Source organism: Staurois parvus, unplaced genomic scaffold (assembly GCF_062004578.1).
Source record: "Staurois parvus isolate SC_StPar_1 unplaced genomic scaffold, SC_StPar_1.0 ptg000198l, whole genome shotgun sequence".
NCBI classification, from domain to species: Eukaryota; Metazoa; Chordata; class Amphibia; order Anura; family Ranidae; genus Staurois; species Staurois parvus.
Window position 1 is genome coordinate 7,213,391 of NW_028317994.1, and position 21,081 is coordinate 7,234,471.

Genomic DNA, 21,081 nt, shown 5'->3' on the forward strand with positions numbered 1-21,081 from the left:
ACATCTTGGCTGTTGAAACCCAAGTCCTAAGAGATCAGACTCTGACTCCTACTCTTAGACTTCTTAATCTAGGAAATTGACCTCTTGCAAGGTCTGTCATCGCACTTGAAAGGCTCACTTGCCATGGTTCATGGCACAGAAGTTTCTAAACCAGTGCTTTCCAACCTTAGTCCTTAAGTAAACCCAATAGGTCATGTTTAGGATATTTCCTTTAGTCAAAATAGCTGTCATAAATACCAAGCCATTTACATTGATTTAAATCAACTGTGCAAAATCCTGAAAACATTACTACCCTAGTCATTCTGCCACTGCCCTAGAGATATTCCATGTGATGTATCCTTTCCTTCCTGTAGTTTGTGCTGAAGCAACATTTGGCCTTGAGCACTCTGAAGGGTCAAGTCTTGGCATTGGCCATTCTCTTTCAGTGACCATTTAGCCACCCATTCCTTCGTAAAAGGCCTTTGTTCAGGGGGTGGTTCACATTGCTACTCCTATTATTACACCTGTTTCACCTTGGTATCCTAATTTTGGTCCTGTAGGCTTTACAAAAGTCTCCCTTTAAGCCTGCTTGGATATTCCCATGGCCAAGCTTACTCAAATGGTAGTTTTTCTTGTGGCTGTCATGTCCGCTAGACTGGTCTCAGAAATGGCTACCTTATTTTAAAGCCTCATTTCTCCAAAACAGATCTCTCCACACAGTTGAGCTGTATAAAGCACAGTAAGAGTTTATCTCTCTGCATCCATCTAAACCTCTGGTCCTCTGTCCTACCTGCCGACATCCATGAGGGCTGTCCTGCTTTTCCTCTAACCATCTCTAGGTGAATTAGGGAATTTATCACTAAAGCTTATGCCTTGAAGCATAGAACACTGCTTTCCCTGGTGGGGATAAATGAAATCATTCAGCCAGTGACTTTTGGGCTTTTCAGGACAAGGCATTTGTTTTTGAAATTTGCAAAGCAACCACTTGGTCTTCTGTGCACACGTTTGTAAAGGATTACCATGTGGATGTACAGACATATGCTGATGCCAACTTCAGCCATAAGGTGCTTAAAGCTGCTCTGAGTTGGACACCTGGTTCCTTTTGTTTTTGTGCCTAATAGCTTTGTTTGCTATGTTGTCTGCCCCCTCAGTTGTATTGCTTGGGGACATCCAATAGCTAAGGCTTAGAAAAGCCTATATCCTGTACTACAAGATTCAAAAATAAGAATTTTTGACTTGCCTGTAAAATCCTTTTCCTGGCGTACAATGCAGGACATATTTCACCCCTTCCCTCTGTCTTGGCATTTTCCTCCCATTACTTGCTAAAAACCGAGGATTGCTGGGAGCAGGAGGGGTTATGAGCTGTCCTAACAACTTTGTCTTTATCTTCTTTTTTTCCTTTTTTTTTCCTTTTTTTTTTCTTTTTCTTCCCTTTTTTTTTTTTTTCTTTTTTTTCCCTTTTTTTTTCTTTTTTTTTTTTTCTTTTAACCCAGCTTAATTAGTTCTGCCAGTTGGCTACAGGTGATATTTTCACAGTTAATTTACTCAAAAGACAGATCATACGTTGTTAACCTATAATTTAAATAAATATCATGGTAACCAGTATGCTGTTTTTTTTATGAAACTATTTTACAGTCTTTTACACAGTTCTTTTGCATGCTTACACACATACAGTACATGCACACACTTTTTGAACCTGTGCACTGTTTAGGGCAGATATATATCATATATGTAAATTCATATTTCTTTGATACATATTGCACTGTTTTGTCTACAGCAGTCTTAAAGCTTATATACAGTATTGCCAAATATGTTTATTGTAAGATTAGAACCTCTGTCAGATTTGTTTTTTTTATTGCTTTTTGTCCTTCTGGTGGGGAATAGCCCTCTTTCTATTTTTCCTGGTGACCAATGTCACTGAGAAATTGATGGAAAAGCCAACATTTTAGTTGTCACCAGAGAGAATATCTGGGAAATATTTCACTGGCAACCGCTTAGCGTGGAAGACAACGTAAGTTAAAGCGGATTTCTTTGAAAAATTTTTAATAGCTTTTCTTTGTCATTTTCTGTTGCATATCTGGAACAGGAAGTAAAGGGAAATCTCATGGAGACACAATAGTTTTGAGTCGCTGACCCGAACAATGATACAACCAGTCAGAATACATGCTACTTGTATATCAGTGAGGCAAAGTATTGAAGCCAGTGTATCTGCCTTCTAGTTGGGCAGGCCTGTAATGCAAACCTCCATGTGTTCCCCAGGATGGGTAATGTGCCTCATTGTTTGCTGTGTTTTGAGTGCTGCACTGATTTAATCCTGTAAATCGTTTTCCTACATGATGATATACAGTGAGGAACAGAAGTATTAGATAACCCTGCGATTTTGCAAGTTCTCCCACTAAGAAATCATGGAGGGGTCTGAAATTCATATTGTAGGTGCATTCCCACTCTGAGAGACAGAATTGAAAAAAAATTCAGGAAATCACATTGTATGATTTTTAAAGAAGTTATTTGTCTTGCAATGCTGAACATAAGTATTTGAACACCTGAGAAAATCAGTGTTAATATTTGGTACAGAAGCCTTTGTTTGCAATTACAGAGGTCAAATGTTTCCTGTAGTTCTTGACCAGGTTTGCACACACTGCAACAGGGATTTTGGCCCACTCCTCCACAGAGATCTCCTCTAGATCTGTCAGTTTTCGGTTCTGTCGCTGAGCAACACAGAGTTTCAGCTCCCTCCAAAGATGTTCTATTCGATTTAGGTCTGAAGACTGGCTAGGCCACTCCAGAACCTTGATATGCTTCTTACGGAGCCACTCCTTGGTTATCCTGGCTGTGTGCTTAGGGTCGTTGTCATGTTGGAAGACCCAGCCACGACCCATCTTCAATGCTCTGACTGAGGGAGGGAGGTTGTTGCTCAAAATCTCACAATAAATGGCCCCATTCATCCTCTCCTTAATACAGTGCAGTTGTCCTGTCCCCTTCGCAGAAAAGAACCCCCAAAGCATGACGTTACCCCCATGCTTCACAGTAGGGATGGTGTTCTTGGGATGTAACTCATCCTTCTTTTTCCTCCAAACACAACGAGTGAAGTTTAGACCAAAAAGTTCTACTTTGGTCTCATCTGACCACATGACTTTTTCCCATGCCTCCTCTGGATCATCCAGATGGTCATTGGCAAACTTCAGACGGGCCTGGACATGTGATGACTTGAGCAGGGGAACCTTCCGTGCAATGCATGATTTGAAACCATGACGACGTAGTGTTCTACCGACCGTGACCTTTGAAACTGTGGTCCCAGCTCTCTTCATGTCATTGACCATCTCCTCCCTTGTAGTTCTGGGCTGATTCCTCACCTTTCTTATCAGTGATACTCCACGAGGTGAAATCTTGCATGGAGCCCCAGTCCGAGGGAGACTGACAGTCGTCTTTAGCCTCTTCCATTTTCTAACAATTGCTCCAACAGTTGATCTATTTTCACCAAGCTGCTTGGCAATTGCCCCGTAGCCCTTTCCAGGCTTATGGAGGTCCACAATTTTGTCTCTGGTGTCTTTTGACAGCTCTTTGGTCTTGCCCATGGTAGTAGTCGGTGTCTGACTGTGGGGTGGACAGGTGTCTTTAAAGAGCTCAGACAGGTGCTACTAAGTTAAATTAATGAGTGAAGTAGAGGTGGACTTTTTAAAGGCACAGTAACAGGTCTTTGAGAGCCAGAATTCCTGCTGTTTCTTAGGTGTTCAAATACTTCAGCAGTGCAAGACAAATACATTCTTTAAAAATCCATACAATGTGATTTTCTGAATTTTTTTAAATTCTGTCTCTCAGAGTGGAAATGCACCTACAATGTGAATTTCAGACCCCTCCATGATTTCTAAGTGGGAGAACTTGCAAAATCGCAGGGTGTTCCTCACTGTAACAAATATCCATGCAGGTCAAGTATTTTTATTTGCCCTATTAGTTCGAACAGTGAATTCTAAATAAATAACATGCATTCCCTTGTTTTATTTCCAGCTTTCTTCTGTGTGTTTCAGGCATATATATTTTTCTTTCTTTTCTTGGGACATGGCACAAAGCTGTTCTCTTAAATAAGGACCTTTCCTTTTCAGAATACAGTTACTTCACACCACTGCACAATTAGGCCACTGCCATGTCACTTATTTTCTTTAGATTGTTTGTTTTTCTTGATGACTGATTCCCAGAATTACTTGAACTGGGGCAGTTCCAATCATGCAGTGCCTGTTCTAAAGCAGACTTGACCAGTCTTAAAGTATATGTCCATTTTTGCAGCCAAACTGGGAAACCCCCCCTCTGTTTTCCAATGCACACAATATACCTAATATAAAATACATTCAGAAACCTTTCTTACCTTTTTCTAGTTGTTTCTTTTGGAGCAGGATTATTCAGACCTGCAAGCTGATCTAATCAATTTCAGAGGGGGGAAAAGTGGGGACATACTGAGTTTCCCCTCATCATACCGTACTGAATCTAATCCTCAGGATCTTTAACCTTTTTGTGAGGACTGTGTTCAACTCCAGTTTACAACTGGTAATGAGGTCTACCAACATAGTACAGGAAGGGTTAATTAGGGTAAACATAATTTCCTAGCCCTCTCCTTAATATTACATAAGTGGGAGGCTAGGTAGCCAGTTTAAAGTGATATTAAAGGTTCAGCAGTTTTAAAAAAAAAAAAAAAAATGTCATACTTACCTGCTCTGTGCAGTTGTTTTGCACTGAGTAGCCCTGATCCTCTTCTCAGGTACCCTGCTGACGCTCCTGGCTACTCCCCCTTGACCAGTGCTCCCAATAGCAAGCCTCTTGCTATGCGGCCACTGGTGCGTGCTCGCTCCCGAGCCTGGCTCTATGTCCATAAGACACACAGTCAGGGCTCTTCCCTGCCCTTTCCTCACTGGCTGTAGTTGACAGATCCCGCACCCCCTCCCTATGTGAATGAGTATGGGGTACATGGTCCCGCTACTCATTCACAAAAACAAACTGTGTAGTGTGACAAAAGACAGGACACTGTTTTTGACAAGTCCTTTATCAGACAAAAAAACTAAAAGAATATCCCCAGCAGTAGATCCAACGTCAATCAAGATGGCCGCCGTCACCACCGCTGCCACCGACCTGAAAAAAGAATTAAATTTAAAAAAAAAAAAAAAAAAAAAACCAACACTTCAGACGATGGCTTCCAGTCTTCTGCCTGCTCCGGTGGTTTGACAGTTCTTAAATAGGTAAGGGGCGAAGTCACCCAGTGACATCACCCGAGTCACCCTTCCCCATGTCACATCATTGATGTCACATGGGGTACGGTCACATGCCTGATGTCCCTGGGTGGCCCCGCCCCTTACATATTTAAGAACTGTCAAGCCAGCTCATAGGCAGAGGGCTGGCAGCCATTGTTGGTAACTGAACTTTTTTTTTTTTTTTTTTCTTTTCGGGTCGGCAGCGGCGGAGGGCATCGTGATTGACGTATCTACTGCAGGGGACATTCTTTTAGATTTTTCTTTTAATAAAGGCCTTGTCGAAGACTGGTTCCTGTCCTTCTTTTTTTTTTTTTTTTTTTTTTTTTTTCCACGCTACTTTTTTTGTGACTGAGTAGCGGTACCATGTACCCCATATTCACATAGGTGGTGGGGGGCCCTTGTTAAAGAGGCTTACAGATTCTAATAAGCCCCCTGCCCGTAGACCCCCCACAACCACCGGCCAGGTTTGTGGGGAAGAGGCCCATGTAGAGGGCATGTGGCCTGGTATTTTCAGGAGGAGGGGAGGGTGCTAGCTTGTCTTCCCCTGCCCCCCCTTTCCTGACCTGCCGGGCTGCATGCTTGGATAAGGGCCTGTTATGGATTTTGGGGGGGGAACCCCCACACAATTTTTTTTTTTTTTCTTTCAATTTTGGTGTGGGAGTTCCCCTCAAAATCTGTACCAGACCCGAAGGACTTGGTATGCATGGGAGGGGGATGGTGCTGGTTTTTAAATGTAATTCAGCTTTCACTTCCCCCAGCTAAAAGAGAGAGTTTTCTTTTAGTTTATTTCCCCAAGTTAAAAGAAACCGTGTTTCCTTTTAGTTTCTTAAAAGAAACAAAGTTTTCTGTAACTTCGGGGAAAGTAACAGCTAATCTTGTGAGCTATAGTGAAAAACAAAAAAAAAAAAATCCAATTGCATTAAAAAATCAGCACTGACATACACTTCGTATTGTGAAAAAAATTAGTAATACATTTGTAAACTGAGGCATTATTTTCATTCGTAGACCGAAAATTACGTTAACCTAGGCATTCACGTACCACTGCACATTCAGGTTCATGTGCTAGTTGTATGTAAAACTACAGTTCAAATTTTTTTTTTTTTTTTACAGTTCCTCAGCAAAATTACCAGACTGTTGTTTGTCTTGTATTTTTGTTTTATTTTTGTAGTCTATTTTATCAGAAAAAAAATCTTATGATTTAAAAGAATATCACTTGCATGGTCAAGATTATAGTCATTGTTTTCCATTTCTATTGAAAAGCTATTTTTTGTTCAATATCACAATGCAATCAGCAGAAATAATCTAATTGCTTAAATTGTTAGTGTGGAAAAATGAGCAAAATATAAATGATCTATGGAATGCAGTCTATTACGAGCACTAACACTGCTTTTATGTAGTTTTCTTAAAGACTTTGGGGGTGACTTACTAAAAATTATGATTATTACACAGGATTTATATAGCGCCAACGGTTTGCTCAGCACTTTACAATATAACGGGAGACAATACAGCAACAATACAGTTCAATACAAGATGGTTAGGAGGGCCCTGCTCCTTGGAGCTTACAATCTAAGAGTTGATGCACACAGAATCTGGTGCAGCTTTGCATAAAAACCTCTAGGTTTTATTGTCAAAGCTTAATTGAACAATCTGAAGTTAGAAGCTGATTCTATGCACAGCTACACCAGATTCTATCTGCACCAGTTTTAGTAAATCTCCCCCTAAGTTTACTTTGAAAAAAAATCAGCACAAGAGATATTGCTCACCTTTAATGTAACATGTCCATTGTGCTGTTGTTTCCTGGTTTAACAGAAATCTTCCCCCTGCGATGTCCCTATGCCCACCCTTCCTGCTGTAATCGTGCAGTGAGCGTTAGTAGAACCGAGAGAGCTCTGACAGGAACTCATCAAGAGCGCCCGACTACGCCTGTCCTTCCTGCCCTGCTCTCCATTTATTGAAGCTAGTACTATAGCTTCCATGAATGAAACAGAATCTATGAGTGGAGAGGGCAAACCTTTCAATCCAAGGTTCCCGTTAAGGGAGCAAAGGGAAGTTTACTATAGTGGTAACATTAACGTGAACCTTTTGGGTTTTTTTGTTTTGTTTTTATCCTGCGTTGGCAAAGCACAGGTTCACTTTAAAGCCATAAAATTATCAAAACAGATGCTGTGGTTTACATGTGTAAAGCAAACAAAATGGGCTGTGGTGCTGTGGTACACTGACAGTCTGTTAAGGGTTAGGTGCACTTTTGTGCATATATATATATATTTTTTTCTTTCTTAGGAACCTGCAGAGCATTGCACTTATGATCTGCAATGTGCAAAGTGAGGATCATGCAGGCTCTCAGTCGAGTTGTCTGCCCATACCTTCTGGGCAGACAGCTGTCGAAGAGCAGGATGAATCCATGAACTATGAGGACACTCACATTCACCCTCTCAGGTCATTGAGAACTACAAGCCATCTGTTGAAGTGGAACAAAGGACTTGTAGTTCAATTATTCACAGAACTCTGTTTAGGCAATATTCACACTGGATGCAGCTGGTGACATCACCTGCACGTGCACTCTGGAGGGACGGCACTCGTGTCGTCCCTTCAGAGCTGTGTGCTATAAACAGCGTCTTCTGTGCGTATGCACGGAATGACATCATCGCGGCTCAGCTATTCCAAGGACTGGAGCCAGCAAACCTGGAAGAAAGACCAGGGGAAGATGGAAGTCCTGTCAGTGGTAACAGTGCGCTGCTGGAGGGCTTCATTCCAAGGTAAGTGTTTCATAATGTGCTAGTATGAAAAGCAGTGGTTTACTACTCCTTTTAAAAGACATCTTCATTCACCTAGTAAGATAATATAGAAAAACTGTGAATACTCTGGTGTTTTATATTTAATAATGATGATGTAAAATTAATTTTATGCTTTGTTTTTCAGCTTACTACGGTGCCTCCTTATTTTGTGTGGTCTCGCTTTTAAGAGCATCCACCGCGGACCCTGGCAAATTACTAGAGTGTCCTAAAATCCCCCTCAGAGGTGAGCTGTAAAATGAGATTTTCTGCGAGAGCTGGCTTTTTGCTGTGAGCTGGGCAAACAAATACCCTGCACATGTTATATGACCGCACCAGGCAAAATGAATACTAGATAATGTAATCTAACAGCCTTCTTTTTTTTCTCAATATATACCCATTAAAAAAAAAATTGAACACAGAGTACCCCCTGGAGCAAGTCCCCTTAGGTTGTATACCCCTAACTTTTTATATAACTACGAATGTTTGACTATTTCACATATTTAGTGATTGCAAAAATGTGTTACTGTTTTTTGTTGACTTTATGTAGCTTAACCACTTCCCGACTGGCCGTTGCATATAAACGGCCGGACGGTGGCACTGCAGGGTCGGGTGGCTGTTTATAAACGTCCTCCCCGCACCCTGCTTGTGCGCGCTCAATGGGAGCGCGCAGCACCGCGATCCGGTGCCCGCTGTGTCCTCCGGACACAGTGAAACACCGATCGTCGGACGGGACCTCTGTACGAGGTCCCGATCATGTGATCACTGATTGGCCAATCAGTGATCACATGCAAAGTAGTAAGCAAGATGTCACTTGTGACATCATTGCTTACTACGTGTGAAATCTGTGAATGATCACAGAGGTCACATGGTACAAGGCTATTCACAACAGCCTTGTATAATGTGACAAGCTGTGACCAATCACAGCTCACTCAGTACTTCTCAATGAGTGCAAGAATGCAGACAGAGAGAAAGAGAAATGATTGCTTTTATACCCATATAGGATGTAAAAGCAATCGGTGTAAAAAAAAAAAAAAAAAAATCTTCATCACCCCCCACAAGTAGTACAGTGTCACCATGGTGACACTGTACTGCTAGGGTGACAGTATGTAAAAAAAATAAATAAAAAATAAAAATGTAAAAAAAAATGTTTAAAAATGATAATTTTTGGTTATAAACTAATTTGGATTTTTTTTTTTTTACTAAAAAGATAATGGAATAAATTGTGGCCAAGATTTATGATGGAATATTATTTATTTGCAAAATTTTATAAAAAAACGCTTTTTTTCAAAATTTTGGGACTTTTCCATTTACATAGCAAAAAAAATAAAAATCCCAGCGGTGAATAAATACCACCAAAATAAAGCTTTATCTGTCTCAAAAAAATGGTAAAAAATTCATATGGGTACAGTGTTGCATGACCGCGCAATTTTCATTCAAAGTGTGATAGCGCTGAAAGCTGAAAATTACCCTGGTCAGGAAGGGGGTAAAAGTGTCCGGTCTGGAAGTGGTTAAGTTGCATCTAATCTCATCTGAAATACCCTCTAATGTACAATAAATACTAGCTGGGAACCATGTACCTAACACGTCTCTTAAATTCTCCGGTATGATGTTTGGGACCTGTGACCATCTTGTCATTCTGATATGAGAGAGGTCTCCATCAGTTTCTATGGCAACACTTTTGGAGAGTCAAGGAAAAGGCCAATAGGATTTGGATGTCACTTAGATCAGGTCAGTAATTCAGGTACATGGAGGTCAGTGTAAGTAACATGCATTTTTTCACCTGGCCTAGTTCATGAAGTGTAGCTGCCTAAACACTTAAACAGTAGATCAAGAAACCAGAGGCATCTCCATTTCAACCTCTGTTGCTCTGACCTGCAGCAGAATTGGCCATCCATTGTTTTGGCCAGAACTGACATGTATGGTTTGTTGTGGTAGGTTCTGCCTGCTATCATATCTCAGGGATGTTAACTGCTTGTCTTGTAGTACCTGTGGTTTGCACAAAACAGGCCAGTATGCTAACAAAGAAACCTGCAAATGAGAGATCCCAAGGTAATTACCTATTCATCGGTTTTTGGCCTTACCTTGGCTCCTGCTCCCTGTAATATCACCAAGCATGTAAATTTAATACAAGACTGATGCTGGGAGCTCAGTTCTTATTAACATTGGTACTCCCTCCAGAACTACATCTCCCGATGTGCAGGTAGGCTTTTGGGAGTCAAGTCAGCAGCCTTGTTTTCCTGGTAATGAAATAAATGTATGCATGTGGCATGAGACAGTGCAGCAGTGGAAAACGTGGGCAGGGCTTATAATACTGCTTGGGATTTCAGTGCAGCAGATGCGGTTATCAGCCCATAAAAGGAAATTAGGAACTCACCGAATTTCTGGCACATCACCAGGTATTTTTCTGTACTTGCTGCATGAATAAAACATTGGGGAAATGTGCATGTATTGCGGAGACGTACATGGATTGAATATATAATACTTTTTTTTTAATTGAATTTTGGTTTGATATACACTTAAATTGGAATGTTTGATTTATGTTGTCTGGTGTATACACCACCTTCCTCATTTTTTTTTTTTTTTTTTTCTTTTTTTTTTTTTTTTAACTGTTCAGTGAAGCATTACCTGAGAATACAAGTGTAAGAGTTGCAGCTTTAGTATAAACACAGATGCAGTGCTGCCAAGCCTTAATTTCCTCTTCTTTTGCTACGTTACCTGAATAGTGAGCCATTCTTTGTTGCTTGAACAATAATCTAATATGCTATGGACATGTTCACATTCCTAGGAACTACAAAACAAGCAAGCAGACTGGATAGAAGTGGGTGTTCTGCTGTGTTTGATCAATTTTATCACCATAGCAACTGTTGAGTTTGACTCTGTTATTATGCTCAATACAACTGTATAATTATCAAAATAATGTTCGACAGTAGGTTCAAAACATTCCATGTAACAAGGAAATGCTGTACATTCTATTTTCTTTAATATACACCGTTTAATATGCAAGTGAGGTTTTCATTCTACTGCCAAGTTGTGGAAAAATGTGTTATAACCAATCCGCTTGTGAAATCAAGTTTCCTATTTCTCTACTTTTATAAAAGACATTGACAGACAGCCAGACTAGTTATTTTTCTCATTAGGGACCTAATGGTTGAGCTGCTTGAGGTGTTTTTTTTTTTTTTTTTTTTTCTTTTTCTTTCATATTCAGCTACTGAACAATTTAATTGTTTGTTAGAAGTCTTCTCCTTAGCAGCACCCTTCTTTTCAGCACACTGCAAATTGAGTGACTTGATAACCAATGGTTACATTGCTAAGTAGACTGTAAATAAGTGTAGTGTAGGTCTGTTCTATTCATATCCATATTTATTAAAGCAAAGCACTCAATCTATAAAATGCAGCGCTAAAAATAACATGAGGTGTCTGACGTGAGCGCTTGATTGTGCTATAAGTGATATAGAGATATACAGTGTATCGTCGTGAACTGACGTATGGATAAGTGAAACAATAAATAAATATATAAGTAAAATAGTGACTTTGGTGTTTGGAAAATATTATTGACATATAATCAGCAATATAAATAAAAGTCCAAAAATCTGTGGAATCTGTGCTAGTGAAATCCGTGACTGGAACTGGTAATATGATTGCACTCACCAGAAGTGCAATAATAAAGCGCATGTATATATATTATCCCTTGTGGTCATCTGGGTACAGGTAAGGATAGTGAAATCATCTGGCAGATAGTCAGCATACAAGGCAACTCCAGATGTTTCTCACAGGACCCTCTCAGCATCCAGCAATAGCTCCATGGTATTCCCACACCACCGGATAAAACAGCTCAGAAAATCTGGATATCTCCACCTTGGAGGTTTATTGACAAGCCAGAAACAATAAGGTTCTAATAGTGTAGTATTTTATTAAATGAAACGGGAACAGAGTAAAACAGAGCAATGAATAGCTGTCAGCACTCACTCTTGGGAATAGTCAAAATAGCCGCCGGCCTTCCATGCGGCCTCTGCGGCGTGACGTCAATGTGGCAAGGCTCCTCCCTACTATTTTAGTATTGACATCACGCCGCAGAGGTCTGGAGTTGCCTTGTATGCTGTCTGTGTACCAGGTAATTCCACTATCCTTACCTGTACCCAGATGACCACAAGGGATAATATACATGCGCTTCTGGTGAGTGCAATCATATTACCAGTTCCAGTTTACTTATATATTTGTTTATTGTTTCACTTATCCATACGTCAGTTCACGACAATACACTGTATATCTTTATATCACGTTTGCGCAATCCAGCGCTCACGTCAGTCACCTCATGTTAATTTTAGCGATGCATTTTATATAAATTATTCATTTTGATGGTGAGAGGTTTTCCCTTAATGCTAGCAGCTATTCACAACCAAGCGCTCCCTATTATTTCTTTATTAAAGACCTCAGTACAGTTTCTGTAATTGGAGAGTGCCAGAAGATCACTGAAGGGGGAGTCAGACACCTTTATCTGGTACTTATAGCTGCGTACTGACATTAGACATCAGCTTGTCATGCATGAGTTACCTGGCTACTAAACTAAGGAAATGCCTTTCTGCAAACAACTCTGTAAGCCTTACAGCCGGTTCACACTGCGGTGCAGGACACCGCATGTAATTTGCACAGGAATCGCATCACATTTGTGTGCAAATTGCATGCAAATATCTTTGTGGTGCAATTTGAGCCATACACTTTGTATGGCTCGAATCGCATTTGCACCAAAAAGTTGCAGGACTTTTTTTTTTTTTTTCTCTTAAATCTGCACCTGAATCGTATTGCATGGGTGTTCTTACCCATGTGATGCGATTTCTGGCAATCACATAGTGTTTTGACACCTGCACTGGATCGCATGAACGTGATGCTGCGAATCCTGTGCATTTCCCGCACCACATTGCAATTGTGTTTCCCACACCATGTTGGTGTGAACCAGGGCTTAGGGTTATGGGGAGTAAATTCCTGTTTTGCTGCCTTAATAAATTACATTTAACCAAACTGCATTCAGGTGTCGACCTATATGTTTTTTTTTTTTTTTTTTAACCTGTTTTTAGAAATGTAAAATTTTTATTTTGTTTTCTAGAAAAAGACTATTGGGAATTGTGCAACAAATGCAACTTGATGAGACCAAAACGCTCTCACCACTGCAGTCGATGTGGGCACTGTGTCAGAAGGATGGATCACCACTGTCCTTGGTAATGACCCCACTTTATCAAAAGATTAAAGCGGAACTACAGTGCTTCTGAGCAGCACAAACCAAAAACACGTTTTGATTTTTTAGTTTTTCTTTATTATATTTTTTTTTTGTTAATATTCACATCGAACTCCTGCATCCATCCATGCCTCCATGCTTTATTGTGCTGAGAAATCACTTTGAAAAACACCCCTCCTAGCATTTCAGGCAGCAGCCAATTTAAGTAAGGGCAGATGAATTTACTCTCTGGAGTCCATTTGCCCTTAACTCAGGCATGCAAGCAGGAGAGTGTGCTTAGCTGAGAGACACCCCCAACCTTCCCCCCTCCCCCCATCCCCATTTCCCATGAAGAACACCTGGGATGTAGGACATCATTTGCCTAGGCATGGAAACCAGACCGTGACTGAAGAAATGTGTAAAAAAAAAAAAGTTTTAGACCAGTAAATATACTATAGTATTCTATCATTAGCAGCATGTGGATTAAAAATGGCCAATGCTGATTGAGCGACTGCAGTTCTGCTTTGACTTCTATGTAATCAAATCACCTATGATTGATTACAGATGGAAAACAGGGAAAAATTATGAGGCAAAACATAACCACAATACTATTATAAATACATTGTTATGGATCACAGTAGCTTAACCAGTAGCCAGACCTATAAAATAATAATCTTATTCAGTTGGAGGATAAATGAATTAGCAGCAGCATGACAGTGGAATCCACCTGTAGGCAGCGGGGACTGTGCATAGCATGTGATGAAATGTGCACGCAACTCACACAGGACCTTTTTTTGGACCGATCAAATTCGCAGTGCATATATGTGAACAGGCCTTATTGAAAATAATGCTTTTTGACATTACATGTGAATCTCTGCTTTTCTGAACACATCTGATTTGCATAGAATTTGCAGCAATGTGAACCAGCACTTAAAGAAAACCTTTTGTGAGACTTTTCCTGACCTTATACTGCCTTCATTAGTTTAAAATCTGTTCTGGATCGTTAATTTAGATAGAGTCTGAGTTACAACCAAGCAACTATCATTTGCAGAAGGCAGCCAGCAATGGTAACCCCTCCATATCTTTCATCATTGCAATAAAGGGACTGTTTAGCCCATGCTGTTTAGCCCGAGAGCAGAAATACACATTAAGAAGGAGAGCAGGGAGAGATGGAGGAACACATGTTCCTTTATCTCTCCTGTACAGTATTAACCTGGATGCGTTCAGCTCTAAGCACATCTGGGTTTAGAGCTATCCGTTCCTGGCTAAGAGAGCTGGATGAAGCTAAAGACCTGAGAATGTGGTGTTCTTTAAAGTTGCCTAAGTGCCAGGAAGGCATGGGGGGTCTAGAAGACTCTGGATTTCTCCAAAACGGATACCTGTCACTAAAAAAGCGGTCTCACACAGCATTCTTATCAGCCCCCTTATGACAGTGAAAAAGTGCAAAATAAATTTAAATCCACTGCGCCCCCTCCAACACCAATACACACACAAACCTGTACATATGGAGCATACGTGTACTTAAACACCAATTGTGCTATGCATAGGAATAATTCTAGGGCCTTCATTCAAAAAGTTTGACTTGTGTTAGATAATTTGGGGTATTTGTAGATTGTTGCCATGTTCCAGGCACACAAAGGTTTGAGTCTTGACCTATTTGGTATCATTTTTATATAAAAAAAAAATTGATAAACATTTGTGCAAGATAAAAAAAAACTGCAACTACTATGTTTTGTTTCTGGTTAATTTTCTTTCATTTGTTTTTAGAAAATTTTGAAAATGTATGTCATGTAAACAAGCAGTGCATTTTAGAATGTTTCCAAAAAATGGTTTTGGCAGTGACAGAGCTAAAAAATACATAATACAAATATATTAGTAATTTTACTTTTGGTGGAGAGTGCATTTATTTCTGCCTCTGGCTACTGGATCTTGGCAGGGAACAATGGCAACCAGAGAACTAGTGTAAGATTAACTCACAGCTTTAAATCTTATCTTGGAGCCGCAATGGAAAGGGCTCTTTTATAGAAGATCTGCCCCTCCCAATCCTCTTATGCTATGTAGAGATCTAATTGGAATGTCGAAAACCTTGGTGATTGGTTAGGGGTCTAAATTTGCCTGTAAGGCCTTGTTCATGCAGGCATATCTAAGTGTATATCCATGTGCAGGGCTGTTTTTCCCGCATTAGATGCACAGGTATTCCATTCATCTGTATGTAGGCAGTCCCAGTCATGTTTGTTGGGATGCAGTGGCTGCACATTATTTGACAGCCTTGTAAACAAGGCCTAAGTCCAGGAAAATTTAAATTGGCATACTTTTTTACTTTATGTAATGCTTTCTTTTCTCCATTTTTTCTTATGAGAATTTAAAATAGATGGTTTCACAAGTATCTTTTATGAGACTGTGTGTGTTATAAAATATATTTCCAGGAGTTATCTCATGTTTTTCTACAGGATAAACAATTGTGTTGGAGAAGACAATCACTGGCTGTTCCTCCAGCTCTGCTTTTACACTCAGCTTCTTAGTGGTTACACTCTCATTCTGGATTTCTGCCACTACTACTACTTCATCCCTTTGAAAACCATCAACTGGGTAGGAAACGTTCATATCATACTATGTATAAATATAGAATACTGCTCTTTATAATTAATTCAAATGTTTACACTTCATAAACCAGCTTAACAGATTCCCGACCGCCCTATAGCAGAAATACTGCTACAGGGTGGCAGAGCTGCAAAAAATTACGTGTATGTGTGTGTGTATATGTGTGTGTGTGTGTGTATGTATATATATATATGTGTATATATATATGTGTATATATATATATATATATATATATATATATATATATATGTATATATAGATATAGATGTGTATATATATATATAGATGTGTATATAGATATATAGATGTGTATATAGATATATAGATGTGTATATAGATATATAGATGTGTGTGTGTGTGTATATAGATATATAGATGTGTGTGTGTGTGTGTATATATATATATATATATATATATATATATATATATATATATATATATATATATATATATATATATATATATATATATATATATATAGATGTATGTATGTGTGTGATTTTGCATCTCCGGGTAGGGAACGTGTGCACACACCGCCCTACCTGCGCCGCCATTGGTGGCTACAGATGTCGACCACCGGGTCCTGGCCATAGATTGGGATTTTGTTTAGCGAAGACATGCAGCAGAATACATGGATATGTTTTATAGCAAAAAGTAAAAAATATTGTTTGTGTTTTTTTCAAAATTGTCGGTATTATTTTGTTTATAGCGCAAAAAATGTACAAATTTCACAGTTGATCAAATGACACCAAAAGAAAGCTCTATTTGTGGGGAAAAAAGGACATAAATTTCATTTGGGTGCAGCATTGCATGAGAGCACAATTATCAGTTAAAGTAATGCAGTGCCGTATCGCAGAAAATGTCTAGTCGGGAAGGGGATAAATCCTCTGGAGGGCAAATGGTTAAAACACATATATTCACTTCACTAGTCATGCTTATCTGCCTGCTCACGCATTAACATACACACTGCTCAACTCTCCTCCCTGGTAGCTCTCTGCCACCAGAAATCTCAGTTATATGTTTTTGCAAACATTTGTGCGGAAGCCAATATTTAACCGCAAGGTGCTTCCATAAAGTGTGACCCTGTTGAAAGTTAGTTGCATCACTTACCTGTAATGAAGAATGTCCCACAACGTTCAGACAGTTGAATCCTGAAGAAATCTGCAATGCAGAGTTGTCTGTCCTCTTCCTGGCTCTAAACTTCCAGCATTGCAATCGATAACAGATATGGGTATTCAGGCAGAACAGGAGAGTACAAATGACCCAATGAGGATGCCCCCCCCCCCCCCTCCTTCTCTATTGAAAAAGGTTCTTACACTGATTACCCTGCTTGTGATATGATCTTTGAATTGCAGAGAGTCTGATCAGTTAGGCCCAGGGGTGGACTGACAACTCATGGGGCCCCTGGGCAATAGGAGATCATGGGATCCCATGTGTCCCCACCCACACTCAAGCCACACCTACACAAAGCTCCACCTACATATTGCACTGTCTACATTACATGCATTTGTGGCAGCCATCCTCCACATATTGCATCCCAGCTGCGTAGAAGGGCCCGTCAGCAAACTGCAGAAGCTGATGAGCCAATGCCAAGTTCTTGTTTGCAGCTCAGGCTCACAGAGATTCCTTTTGCTATTGCTGGTAAGCCACCAAAGACATGACAGATTCAAAGGTGGCGGCCATCTGAGAACCTGTCAGGTGCCCGTAGGCTTTCCAACCATTCCTCCAGGAATCTGTGAGCCTGATCATTTGGTTATTATAGCATAGCCTGCATGGAAGTTCCTGGCTTCCTTTTGTAGAAGCTGATGGGCACTTTCAGGTATAAAGATGGACGATGTGCAGCAGCTATCTTTATGAAGCAACCAGGTGCGTTTTATGAAACCAGTGAGCCTGTGTACAAGATCATAACTTGGGCCCTAATACTAGATAAAAAGGTGTGGCGCACTCAGAACTCTGCTACAAAAATTGGGTGTGGTTTTCAGGGGTCTGTAGGTAGCACCTGCTGGCTACGTAGTACAGTAAAGATTCCCGATGATTGAGGGGTTAAAGTGGTTGTAAATGTTTGTTACCTTTATGTATGAAAATAAAAAACCTTCTGTGTGCAGCAACCCCCCCCCCCCATACTTACCTGAGCTCCATCTCAATCCAGGAATATGCATGAGAGCAGTGCCTGCCCCAGGTCTCTTCCTCATTGGCTGAAACAGCAGCGGGAGCCATTGGCTCCCACTACTGTCAGTTACAGCTAGGGGCTGGGCCGATCCGCATTTGTGTGTGAATGGACGCACAGACCAGCAGCTCAGGAACCCCCATAGTAAACAGTTTGCTATGGGGGCACTTGGCAGGAGGGAGGGGCCAGAAGCACGGCAGGGGACCCAAGAAGAGGATTGAGGCTGCTCTGTGCAAAATTACTGTACAGAGCAGGAAATTGACATGTATGTTATTTTAAAGAAAAAAAAAAAATCTGCCTTTACAATCCTTTTTAATTGCTTTGTTCGGGCATTCGGCCCCACTCAGCTCCTTCCTGACAAGGTTGCCAACTCCTCCAACTTTTTTTTTTACATGGAAACTTTACTGACAGAGTGCATTTTATACTGAGAAGAGTGGGGTAGAGGGAGGAGAGATAGGAACAGGAGGGAGAGAGAAAGAGATGGGGGGGGGGGGGGGGTTTGGAAAAGTAGGAGAGAGATGGAGAAAGGGGAGGGGAGAGAGGGTGGTGCAGGGGGGGGGGGGGGGTGAGAGGGAGGGGGTAAGATGAAGAGAGGGGGTGAGAGGGGGTTAGGGGGGTATGAGAGAGGAAGGGGGGGCAAGAGAGAAGGGGAAAAGAGGAGAGGGAGGGAGAAGGGGGGGGAAGAGGGGAGTGAGGAGGGGGGAAAGAGGAGAGAGGGGAGAAAGGGAGAAGGCGGAGAGAGAGCAGGGAAGGGGGAGATGAAAGAGAGAAAGGGGGATGAGAGAGGGAATGTGAAAGACGGGAGGCGAGAGAGGGGGTGAGAGCGGAATGGTAGGGGTAAGAGCAAGAATTAAGGTGGGGGGGGGGTGAGAAAGAAAGGTATGGAGGGAGGGGACTGTGAGAGAGGGAGAGGGGGGAAAGAGGATAGAGAAGGGAAGAAAGAGATCAAGAAGAGGAAAGGGGGGGAGAGGGGTGGAAAGAGGAGAGGGAGAGAGAGGGGTGGAAAGAGGAGAGGGAGAGAGAAGGGGGAAAGAGAAGATGGGGGGCGGGAGAGGAGGGAGGGGGGGGGGAGAGAGAAGGGGAAAAGAGGAGAAGGGGGGAGAGGGGGGAAAGAGGGGAGGGAGGAGGGGGGAAAGAGGAGAGAGGGGAGAAAGGGAGAAGGGGGAGAGAGAGCAGGGAAAGGGGAGAGAGGGGGGGGAGGAGAGGGAGATAGGGGGGAAAGAGAGAAGGGGGGAGGTGGGAGAGAGGGAGGGAGATAGAAGTAGAGGGAGGGGACTGTGAGAGAGCGAGGGAGGAGGGGTGAGGGAGGTGTTCAGTATGTCTGCTACTCACAACTATGACCCCAGTTTACTCTCACCTTGTCTCAGGCAGGATCTAGAGCTGTGTTAAATCTGCTGCCTCCATCAGCAGTGTGTGCACTGTCCCATGGTCTAATATTCTTTTATGCTCTTGACTTGCACTCAGAAGAGGAGTATTCTCCATCCACACTCAGGATCATCTCCAAATCATCCCAGCTGGGGACACAACACAATAAAAAAGGAAGCTCAGGGCTGCAGAGCCAGAGCAATGAGTGATCCTGGTGGCCGGGGCAGTGACAGAGCCCCTACTGGCCCAGGCCCTCGGGCAGTGCCTGAGTGCCCGTATGGTCAGTCCGCCCCGATTAGGCCTCTTGCACACAGTACTGATGTTTGAGCATCTGCTTTTTTGGAGTTCATTTCTGACATTTTGTTTTTGTGCATATGCGTATTTGCCTTCACAATATATTAAGGAAAATGAACACTCTGAATGGACATGCAGAGCTGTGGCTCGGGAGCGCACCAGCTCTTGTGCCCCTATAGCAAGCTGCTTGCTAAAGGGGTATCCCACCGGAGGGGCCAGGAGCACCGGCAGGAGGACCTGAGAAGAGGAGGATCTGGGCTACTTTTTTTGTAAACAAGACTTTAGTTATCACGTTAACTCCTTTTTTTTTTTCATTAAGAGATGATAAATAGGGTGATATTCGTACCTTATTCCTCACTTCTACAGACTTCCTCCTCTTAATGTGACCAATCCCCAAAGCCCATTTTCTTTGCTGCCTGACCGGTCGCAGCTTTCATCCCATACAATGTGGGACCAGCAGTCCTACATAATACATGAGACCACCTAGGGCCTGTCCACAACCCAGGAGCTTCAAACTGCATAGGAGAATGCTGCCTGGAGGGACAAATAGAGCAAGTACTGTATATCACCTTATTTAATACCCGATTTCCCCCCCAAAACAAAACAGGCAGTTGACCCTTGCAGTGGGGTGGTGGATCCACTGCAAGGGTAAATGTTTGTTTTCTTTTGTCCCTTGAGTTCAGCTTGCTAAGGTGCAAGTTTTTGAGATGTCATGATAATTATTGCTTGCTTGCCTCATTGTGCCAGTAAAGTGTTGGGACACCAGATGCACATATTTTTGCTCTAAGACACTCTTCCACAAAGTGGTAAAGAAATGAATGAAAGTCAAAGAGCTTTTACCTTTGAAAAACAAGTCAGCAATGGTAGCTACCATGTTCCTGCCTCGGGTTCTTTCTGATCTTTTCACATTTTCCAAATGCTCTATGTAAGCCCTGATTTGGTGTCCGGTTTTATATGGTTATTTCGTTTTCTGAGTGAAAAGTGAACAGCAGAGGGCGATATTGTATTTTATCTGTCCCAACCGTTAAGCCAATGGAGATCTCTTATGTAAACAATGTAGAATTTGAGGGTTCATATTTTGTGTGTGTGTGTCATTTTTTGTTTTTTTCTTGCTTCAAGGAATATCATATATTTAATTTGCCTGTTTTCAAGTGCTGACAGATCATTTGGGTTGTTTTCAAGATGGCTTGTGTGAACAATTCATCCAGTGCCAGTAATTGCATCCTATTACTGCATATCTAAAGCCAAAGGTGTTTGTGTTTTTTTTTCTTCTTTTTCATCTCTGGGGAGATTTTCCTTTTTAATTTCTGTCTTGAAACACAACATAACAGGACGTGAGAGGTAAATTTTAAAGTTTAAGTTCCCCCCTCCCCACATTTGAATCATTCTATTAATTCTTAATCGAGTGACTGCTCAAAATTTCAGATTTCACCTCACTTTCTGTCCTGAAACATA

At 41.4% G+C, this 21,081-nt stretch overlaps 1 protein-coding gene and 2 long non-coding RNA genes across 6 annotated transcripts in view; 1 reads left to right on the top strand and 2 right to left on the bottom strand.

Annotated features, from left to right (window-relative positions):
• Positions 1-21,081, bottom strand: part of LOC149461570 (uncharacterized) — a 522,205-nt gene that overhangs the window by 157,215 nt on the left and 343,909 nt on the right. The gene's annotated exons all lie outside the window — the stretch shown is intronic.
• LOC149461571 (uncharacterized) overlaps positions 1-21,081 on the bottom strand; it is a 139,783-nt gene that overhangs the window by 56,474 nt on the left and 62,228 nt on the right. The window lies entirely within an intron of this gene.
• The window catches only part of ZDHHC21 (zDHHC palmitoyltransferase 21), a 76,454-nt gene that overhangs the window by 12,827 nt on the left and 42,546 nt on the right, over positions 1-21,081 (top strand). Inside the window, exons 3-5 of one of the 2 annotated variants that reach the window (XM_089678086.1) lie at positions 8,136-8,234; positions 13,092-13,203; positions 15,650-15,788. In XM_089678086.1, coding sequence (XP_089534212.1) covers positions 8,136-8,234; positions 13,092-13,203; positions 15,650-15,788 — 350 coding nt within the window. Of the gene's footprint in view, positions 1-8,135; positions 8,235-8,640; positions 9,719-13,091; positions 13,204-15,649; positions 15,789-21,081 lie in introns of those variants that run through there. The other variant, XM_089678088.1, reaches the window with a different exon arrangement.